Source organism: Strix aluco, chromosome 5 (assembly GCF_031877795.1).
Source record: "Strix aluco isolate bStrAlu1 chromosome 5, bStrAlu1.hap1, whole genome shotgun sequence".
In the NCBI taxonomy this organism is placed as follows: domain Eukaryota; kingdom Metazoa; phylum Chordata; class Aves; order Strigiformes; family Strigidae; genus Strix; species Strix aluco.
Window position 1 is genome coordinate 33,160,208 of NC_133935.1, and position 10,145 is coordinate 33,170,352.

At 42.8% G+C, this 10,145-nt stretch overlaps 1 protein-coding gene across 3 annotated transcripts in view; it reads right to left on the reverse strand.

Annotated features, from left to right (window-relative positions):
• The window catches only part of IFT56 (intraflagellar transport 56), a 52,043-nt gene extending 44,013 nt beyond the window's left edge, over window positions 1-8,030 (reverse strand). Inside the window, exons 1-4 of one of the 3 annotated variants that reach the window (XM_074826836.1) lie at window positions 7,954-8,030; window positions 7,697-7,834; window positions 7,211-7,303; window positions 901-1,015 (exon numbers count right to left, since the gene is read on the reverse strand). In XM_074826836.1, coding sequence (XP_074682937.1) covers window positions 901-1,015; window positions 7,211-7,303; window positions 7,697-7,834; window positions 7,954-7,956 — 349 coding nt within the window. In that variant the 5' untranslated portion in view covers window positions 7,957-8,030. Of the gene's footprint in view, window positions 1-900; window positions 1,016-7,210; window positions 7,513-7,696; window positions 7,835-7,953 lie in introns of those variants that run through there. The other 2 variants (XM_074826837.1, XM_074826834.1) reach the window with 2 other exon arrangements.
• Between the last annotated feature and the right edge of the window lie 2,115 nt (window positions 8,031-10,145).

Sequence of the window (10,145 nt, forward strand, 5' to 3'; positions counted from 1 at the left end):
AAACTGTCCATTTTGAAGGCACTGCTCCACAGTAGCAGAAAGTACACCATTATTTTCTCCCTACCCTATTTTCAGCCCAAGACTAGAAGACTAAAGAAAGAAAGGAGAAAACCCATACTTCAATAAGAGTTTTATCCTAAAAAGGCAAGAGTCAGAAGTTGACTGAGAACACCACCACTATTCTACTTAGAAAGCGCTGAGATACTATGGTTATGGGAAACAATATAAATCACTAAGATAAATAGAAAGTGATGGGTAACAAAATTAAATTGCAGAAACATTTTTAGGCAGTAAAAACTGCCTTAGAATCTAATTTCCATTCCTCTTCTTTAAATGATTCCATGCATGTTCAAATTAAAGTAGAACTGTAACAGTGTGACTGCAGTGAATTCCACATCTTGAAGAATCACATGCCTAATATCTGACTTATAAGGCAAGAAGACCACTTACTAAGTCACTCAAACTATGTAAACAGAGTTCTTGTACACATGAGGGACAATGCTGAACTCTCAGATGCTTTTTTTTCAAAAATGTCACTGGCCTAATTAGCTTTATCTGCACTGGCTCAGAGACATGGAATCAGTCAAAAGAAAAGTAACTTTTTATTGCTGGTCAGCATATGCTGGGTTTTATATTTAGAAATTAATAAGAGAAGTTATTTTGCAGATGCTTCTTTCAGTTCCAGCTGCTCCACCAGCCCAAGGTATTTTCAGGAAGCAAACTGCATTACAAGTCATCTGTTAAATGAAAAAAAATCCAAAACAAAAACCCAAACTCCAAAATCTTAGTTCAAAAGTATCCTTTATTCCTATGAAAAAATATATTGAATACTTTCTCTGGAAATCACCTTAAGTGTTCAAATCAACAAGTAGTCCTTTCCATCAGAGACATACATCTCACCTTTCAAGGCTGCTTGTTCAGCTTGCATATACATCCCCAGAAAGAAGTACGTACAGGCAAGGTTCACCCAAACATCTGGATTGCAAGCTGGTTGTTTGGTTAAGGCCTCATATTCCTGTAATAGAAGAGAGGGCGGATTTTTTAAAAAATGCATAATAGCACAGACTTGAATTAAATATCATTCTTTCTTCCACCATTTTACAATGCATCATTAAATTACTGAGATCACACGACTTACTCTCGAGTTCATTGCAGTTCTTACTAAACTAATACATTTTAACCTAAGATACGTCCCTAGCTCTTTTTTGTTTACAGCAATATAACAGACAACAGGGACAAGCAGCACTACAAATTTTCACTGTAGCGGCATGAATTCTGTCAATACTGAAGTTATAAATATATTAAAAATATTTATATTATATATATACATATTATAAAAGTATATGATTAACATATTAATCTTTTATAAATATAAAGTTAAAGGCATTAACACAACCAACTTTTCCTCAGTCTTCTCTAATGCTTTCCTGACTTCTCCAGTCAAAGCCTGGGAGCCACAGACACCAGTGAAATCTCCCTGTGAATGCTTACTGAAGCAAGTGTTAAACACGCTTTTATAAACCTGTAGGTAATGTCTTAATACAGATTAAAACAGTGGTCTCCAAAGTGGGGTGTGTGCACTCCAGCAGTTGTGCAAGACAATACCATCAGGTGCAAGAAGAAAAATTTTTTTATACCATTAATAACTAAAATAAATATTTTTAAAATAGTGATTTTTTCATCTTTAATCCTTTTTAAATTTTATTTTTGTGTATGATTTATAATTACATATTAGTACAGTAGTACATGTATATAATTTATAAATACATATACATATCTATGTCTATTGGGAGTGCATGCTCCAAAGTTTTTTTACTGATATGGGTGAATGATCAAAATTGTCTGGAGACCACTACATTAAAATACAAGCCTAGAAGTCGGTATTGGGCAAATTCAAGACTTCCTAATAGATAAAGATATAATTATAGTAAATATTACTAAACTGTGCCTAACTTCACCACTTCCCATTTTAAGATTTACAGCCAACAGCTACAGAAAATCACCAGATACCATATTCTGATATTTCTTACACATCCACGTTCATTACATATCCATTAATACTGCCACATAAACTACTTAATGTCTTCTTAATTCTGAAATAGTAAAAAATTAACAGAGCAGTCTTTCATTCTACTTTTTTTAATGAAAAAAAACTTTGCAGCTACTGAACAGTGATATTCCTGAAGATAAACATCTTTGCTCTGTGTAACAATAGGTACTAAAACCAGACGCAGGTAGACCTCTCAATGCCATTTTTTTTCCTCTTTCAGGTTTCTGTTAAATTACTAAGAAGGACCCCAGTGAAAGTGCCTCCTGCTCGTGCTCCTGCTCTCCATCCAGCCATGCGCAACAGGCAGCATAAGGCAAAGCAGGCAGGGTCATGCAAGGTTCCCACAAGACCTTCTGAAAGAGTGCCATCCACATACTCCCAATCACCGTAAGCCTCTCATCCCTTCCAGCAACACAACCCCTTGCTGACTCTCTACTCTTCCTCCAAACATATGAATTGGAATTTCCCTCTGCCTAGGGAGGGTTTACCAGATTGTGCCACCACGGATGGAAGACTTCTTACCTTTGAGGGAAAGGCACAGATGTATATACAGCACTAGATAAAATAAGCCATGCCCAAAGGACAGTGAATCCCAAGAACAGAAACATACTGACAGCAATAAAGTTTACAGTTTGCAAGCATAATGAATTTTTTTTTTTCTGTTGCCAAGTGAAAATAAACTGCACTCCCAAACAGAGAAGATATTGGTAAGGCATGCCCTTAAAAGCCAGCTCAGTCTTGCTAGTACTTTAGGGACTAGCTGTCCTTCAAGAAGATTTTAAATAAATAAATAAATAAAAACATTTACATAGAGGCCAACCTTTCCTACTGAGGCCAGTTCAATCTTGACATAGGCCTGTCATGGAGCTCTGAGAGTCAGGCCACTGCTGTTTATTGGGACCATCTGGAATCTTTCAAAATCCATTCAGATTAAATGCACCCAAAGGTCTCTTTCAGCTATGGCTTCAGGCAGATTAATTAGAAAAGACAAAGTGCATAAACACAAGTCATGTTCTGGCTTGGCCATTCAAAGCAAGCAATAAATAAAGAGTGCTCTAGCAGTACCAATGTGAATCTATGGAAACACAGTAAATAAAAATGAGGACTATTAGTGCTCCTTACCCTGTACTTCTGGGCCACGAGCCCAGACCATGCGCTGTTGCCCCTTTCCTCAATAAAAGGCATTTCACCTCAGTTTCTCAAAGACTACTTCACAAGAGCTTCCCCCCCTCCTCTCCAAAAAACCAAACTAACTAAATACTCCAAAAGCTTTCCCAACAGTTGACCCGTGGCATATTTTTGCCAACCAGGAGCGTAACAACTTCTTGCCATTTTACCCTCCTCCACCTCTTGTTCCTATCACAAGACACATGCACTTTTCCTCAAAAGCAGGCTGCCAGATTCATTGCTCAGTGCCCTTATTACTTGTCTGGATTCTCCAAGCCTGTAAACACGGATCCTAAAGAGCCAATAAACAGGTCAACCTATAAGGCTGCCCCACAAGAAGCCTAGAGAACTTCCCCAAGCCAAAAATCCATCTTTTACTTTCTAGGCTCAGCTGTTGGGAACTTGAGTGTGTCTGTATTCTCACACTTCCTGCAGAAGTACTCAAGCAAGACCAGATACTGCTCACGGATGAAACATTACCCTAGTATAGCCCTGTTCCTTTCATGACTTACTATTTCACTGAAATCATCCTGATCAAAGTCAGGGCAGGCAGGAGGTCCCACCCAGTGAAGAGGTGGAATGGCTCCTGATACTCTGCTAGGAGGGAGGCAGCAGATAGAAGAGGCTGTCGAAATTGCTGGCTGTAATTTGTGAGATTTTGACAGAAACAATGCATTGAAGGCTCTGGCCTGGGGATCATGCTTTGCTCTCATGGGTGCAGCTGATGGGCCAAAATGGCATTATCACGTCTGGCAGCTGTACCATACCAGCATCCTTTGTGCCTAAGCCCAGTCAGAGGTGCACAGTGCAAATGCGAAACCTGTTCTTGAACCCAACCTAGCAGCGCACCTGCCATTGCCAATTTGTCTCTTAAACTGTCAATAACTCAAATATGTCTTATAACCCTCCCTTTCTTAGGCCCTGGCTGCTTCAATTTATAAGATCAGGCAGCTCAGAAACTGAATCATGCTCTGATCATGACTGATGCTCTGAATCTGGTTCTTGGGTGACACTGGGAAAATTTTCAGGAAAGGTTTAAGATCAGTGCTATGAACAATTCACGGCAGAAAGACCGGTGGATTCTTCCCCATTAGGGATAGTAGATGTGGAAGACTCCAGAAAACTTATTAGATGCTGCCATCCACTAGTGAAGTTCTGGCTGCCATATGATGCCAGGAGGACACTGACCACTCAGTGTTAGTAAAAATCAATTTGTCAGTGAAGGAAGCTAGAGAGTCCCCAGGGAGGGACTGCTACCATGACTGCTGTAAGAGTTGAGTCCAGTGCAGTACCATTTGAAAACTGGTGTACAGTAGTAGAGATGATCCCACCAGACCAGTGTTGGTGGCATACCCTTTGAGAAAGGCATCTACCTACTAAGAAGGGGAAAGTGTGACCCTAGTAAAGCTGAGGTTAGAACTCTACCTGGAGAATACATGACTGTTGGTGTGCCTATAAGAGAATGTGAATTCTCTCATGTGAATGTGCCAGATATTTTGCTGTCATTCTCTATGAAGATATTCTTGGACCTGGAGGTCTGTGTGTTTTTAATTTTTCCCCTACTTCTCCCAGTAGTGGATGATGGCCACCTCACCCCAATTCCCAAGCCTCTCCAAAAGTTGCCATACACCCAGCATGCCTGGCTTGCTACGAAAGTGTAATTACAAATAAAAGGATTATCAAGCAGCATAACTTCTGAAGACCTTCCTCAGGTATATGGAACCATGAACCGGGAACACAGTGACACAGACTCTGCGTTGTCACTTTTGCAGGCACTTAGGAACATGAATCATTTAGATTGTGTGTAATGTCATGCTGGAGAATTCTGCAAAATCTTCTACCCACAGTATTTTATTTACAGTGCTCTTGGCACTCCCCACAGAGTGCTCCAAGATCTAGAGGGTATAGATGATCATGGAATTTGTCCTTAGAAATACAGCAACAATGCCTCTGTAACATAGCAGAGAAGGTACAGCATTACACTTCAATCTTGAAGCTGATAACTGAAAGGCAATTCAGCCTCCACAGTCAGCACTCTTTCCCTTGATTACTACAGGCTTGGGAATTACAGCTATGGTGTTCTGGACCAAAAGAAACTAGGTTGAGATGCACAGGCTCATTTCCCACATGCCACCATAAAATGAAAAAGTTATCAGGACTCATCACTGTGCCAAAAATCAGTCTCAGATCTGGAAAGATAGGCCCTGTGATCTCTCACTTAACACACACACACACACAAACAAACAAACCAACCACAAACCATGCACACAAACCTTTTATTGTCCCTACTCGGGCAGAAAAACAGGAAAAAGACGACTACGTTGCAGTTTTTAAAAGCCTGAATCAACAGCATCACCTAGTGGTGAATCAATCACCACATACAAAACCTAATCTAAAAATAAAATAAAATAAAAGCTGTTAGTTTTTCGTTGAAGGAAACATTTTAAATCTACTCTGTCTATAAAAGCACCTACTGGGTGTTCCAAATAGCAAAATTTATTTCAAAGAGATTGCAAGCTATTTTTCATTTGTATACAAACATTTTTCATCTTTTAAACTTCCACTCTCTAGGTATAAATTAACTACAGCAACTGATTGTCACATTCACAAACTTTAAATTCCACAACTCTCAACGTGAATATTAAGTTACCAATATGTCTTATATTACTATTCTACATTCTATACTGTCAATTTGTCAATTTGAATCACTGAGCATTTCTAATCTCCAATGGATGTTTCCTCTTCAATTTTTTAAGGGGGAAAGTGGCTTGTGAATTTACTCGGAAGCTTTAGAAATTCTATTTCCACCTCACATGTGAATCTTGTGCACATGACAATGTATTACTGTAGTTAAACCTAATTTTAGTTTTTACTAAGTTGAAACACCTAATTTTATCTGAGAAAAGATCATTGTTGTTCTATAATCCATTTCTCCACGGTTATTTTATTTTGTGAATACTTTAAATTATCATCTGGTTTTAATATTTCTTTCAGGGAAAGCAAGTTAAAAGACTGCAAAACCAGATATACTTCACAGTTATGTTTCACAGTGCATTGTGATGGAGATCTCCCTCAGCTGACATTGACCAAAACCAATAAGCCTTAGACAGTACAATACAGCATTGTATGGACCCAGCAGTTCACATCTGTAGGAATACAGCAAGGAGACAAACAATATTCAGGCAGACTGAGTTGTTTTCAAATCTTTACTAGCTTAAACGCAGCCTTGTGGGTATCACCACACCACTCCACAACGCTCCCTGTTCTGGTTTGCACACTCTGTAGAAGTTAAGACTTCTACAGAGAAATATGCTAGCACAACGGAGAAGATAAAGGAATCCCAGGGATACTGGCAATAACTTGAGTTTCACTGGAGACAGAAATGAACACAAGAATTGCATATGGACTCATACACTGAAGGAGATACAACAGCACTGTATGGTGCAAATATTAAAAATGTATGTGTATTTGAATAATCAACATGGTTTTTAGTGACTCAAATCTTATGGAGAATGTCTCATTTCATTGAGTTACCTAATACAAGAAAACATAAAGAACAACAAAGTACATTAAATAGCTAGAGACATCAACCTCTAAGGAAAGAATTTAAAAAGCGTGTGTATTACAGACAAGCTACACAATGAAGACAAAAACATAACTAAACCTGAAAAACAAACCTGTGGAAAGCTAGCTGCAAAAAGGGAATGGAAAATTTAGGACATGAATGATGACATTTAAAAGGGCAAATGAGGTTACTGAGCCTAGTATTAAATCAGACAATAGATAACATTTTAAAAGGTCTATTTTCATAGGCAAATACCTTTTTTTCCCAATTCAAACTGCTTTCCACAGCATCTGCTTTACTACTATATATTCGTACTTTAACTGGCTGGCAGAACTGTTCCCTATTACAGAACCTCGTCCTCCTGTTGTCATCGCTTTACCGCAACATCCCGATTTCCAACCTCGGGGAGCAGGATTTTCCCACCTTACCTCCAGTGCTCTCTTGTAGTCACCCAAATGAAAGGCAGAGTATCCAATCCAAAGGTCTGCATTCTCCTCCTGCTCACCCACGTGCCGTTTAAACTTTGTAGAGAAGGATGTACGTATTTTATCAGCTGCCACACAATTTGTAAAGCCCCTCAGATAATGAAAGCGATACTGGGGCCATCTTATATTAGGGGTGGTTTGGCAGCTGGGGATGGGGGCTGCTCTCGCGTTTCTGAGGGAAGCGGCAGGCAACCCTCCCATGCCAACCCCAGCTCTGCGACGCGAGGGGAGAAGCTGCCGCAACTGGGCCTAACGGGTGCGGAAGGAGGCGAGGGGGACACGAGGCAGGGGAAGAGCCCACCCCCCCGCCCCAGCCGGGTCGGGCACAGCCCTGGCGGTGATGGCACCACTCTCCCGGGGGGACCGGGACAGCCAGAGTGCCGCCGGCGCCCTCGGGCCGGGGCCTCCGCCCCCGCCGCGACCCGTTACCTCCAGCAAGGCGATGGCGCCGGTGAAGTCCCTCAGGGCCAGGAGCTCTTCCAGCTGCGGCACCTTCTTCCCTTTCTTCTTCCGCCGGTCTCCCGGCGGCGGGGTACCCCCCACGGCCGGCTTGGCCCGGGAGAGCATCTGGGCAGGGAGCAGAGCGAAGCCGGGTCAGAGCGGAGCCTCGGCGCGGCCACCCCCGCCCGAAGTTGGGGGGGAAGCACCGCGCCCGCCCTACAGCCCCCCACCCCGCCGCCTCTCACCATCCTGCCGCCGGGCCTGGGCTCCGCGCTCCGCCGACGGCGCCGTTGCCAGGGTAACCGCGGGACGGCGGAAGGCAGCGGCGCGGGCCCGGGCGCGGCGGCGAATAGGCGCCGGCTGGCGACAGGCGCCGCCCCCCGGGGTTCCGCCTCCGCCGCTGCGGCGGGCGTCGGTCTCCGTGGCGACTGCGGAACGGGCGGGCGGTGCCCCAGTCCGTCTGTCCAGTTGTGGCACCCCGGACACACAGGGCCCTGTGGGTTGTGGTCTGTGCCAGCTGCTGGCGCCGACACCTCCGTGCACGCACCCACATCCAGAACGTGGGTGAGTCCCCTCACCCCGGAAAACAGTTAGAAATGGGCTTTAAGAGGAGGGCAGGAGGCGCGGCCCTGGGCAAGTGCGGGACACGGCCAGAGGAACGTACAGACGAGCAACCGGCTTGCACGTCACCAGCCCCTTTTATCCCATTGCCCCGTGTCCCATTGTTGAAGGTGAAACTTTTAGAACAGTGTGGCAATATTATGCTTAAGTCAAGAAAGTAATTCAATGTCCTTTTTGTAGTGAGGGACCCAAAACTGAACACAGCAATCGAGGTGCAGCCTCACCAGTGCCGAGTACAGGGGTAAGATCACTTCCCTGTCCCTGCTGGCCACGCTATTTCTGATACAAGCCAGGATACCATTGGCCTTCTTGGCCACCTGGGCACACTGCTGGCTCATGTTCAGCCGGCTATCGTTTGCGGGAAGCCATGGAGCACCTAGGCTTGCACAACCCTAAAATAAATAAGCAATGTCTCTCCTGAGGGTGTGATTATTGACCTATTGCACACCAGGCGATGAATCTTCTTTTTGGACAACACCATACTGGTTCCTTCCCCAACCCCCTTGATCTCTTCCTTCCCCCACCTTTGGTCCTTTGCCAAAACAGCCCATAATAAGTCTTGTGCAATCCCAAAATGCTCTTCCCTGGCATGCCATAATGAGTCTCATATGCTCGGAGTGAACAACCCCCCTCAGCCTGTGAGGTGATCCAGAGACCTTCATCCATTGACCAGAGAGCTTCTCACATTGATCTTGATGGCTTGATCACCCTCCTGTGACAGCCCAATGGAAGGGAATCCCACAGATGTTTACACTTTTCTGGTAAACATAGCCATTCCATCTGTATTTCTATAATTATAAAGATGGAGAGCATCATAAGAAATGTTAGGTATGTGGGTTGCTTACATTTTAACTGCATACAGTAGCTGATCTTTCTGGCAAACTCTGGATAACTTTCAAGCACAGCTTGTTTCCAGTAGCATCTCTGACATTGCAGTTTGCTGTGAATAAAACAGACCTCTCTGGGTTACAGAGGAACACCATGCAGTGGAATTCTACAAACTTTCATTTTTATATTGCTTGAATTGCACCATTAGCAATTCCAGTGCAGAGGATCAATACATTACACTACTGCTGACAACTCAGCTAGCCAAAATATACATGTCCATGGACAGTACTAATAAGGTATCTGTATTTCTACCATTTTTCCTTCTTTGAGAAGAAAATTTTTTTGCACTCTGTCAGAAAACCAGAGAGGCTTTTTTTGTATGAATAAATACATCATGTCACACTGCAATCATCTGTAATACAGTCCAGCAGTAAAGAACTGCATGCTGCTTCTTCAGAGCATGGGTTCCACCTTCACCTTCTCCCAATCACTTCAACATGGCCTGACCCAGGAATGATACACTCAGCTTGCAACTGTCCCCAAGAGGTTACTCTGCAACCAGGGACCACAGGAACACAACAGCACCATGACGGTGTCCCTTGCTTATGAATGTGCTTTCATACCACAGGCCATAAAGAAGGAAGGCAAATAAGCCACTCTTCCACAGAGGATTTCTCTGCAAGAAATTAAGTTTGAGTTAGTAGGTCAAAGTGATAAAGAATGTATGCCAGTGATTTGGTCTCCTTTTATAGCTCTTCTCTATTAAGTATTATTTCTGTCAGGAGAAAATTAATATTCCATAAAGAATTCTGAAATTATTTGCCTTTTCAGAGATTTGATTTTAAGTGATTATGTTGTCGATTGTATATATAGACTAATTAATACGATACAGATATATGTCCTCTTATCAGTTGTCTATTATCTAACAGAAAAAAAAATCAGCAGGCGAGAATGCTTGAGAGTGTCCTCTGTCAGAACCCTGTGAAAT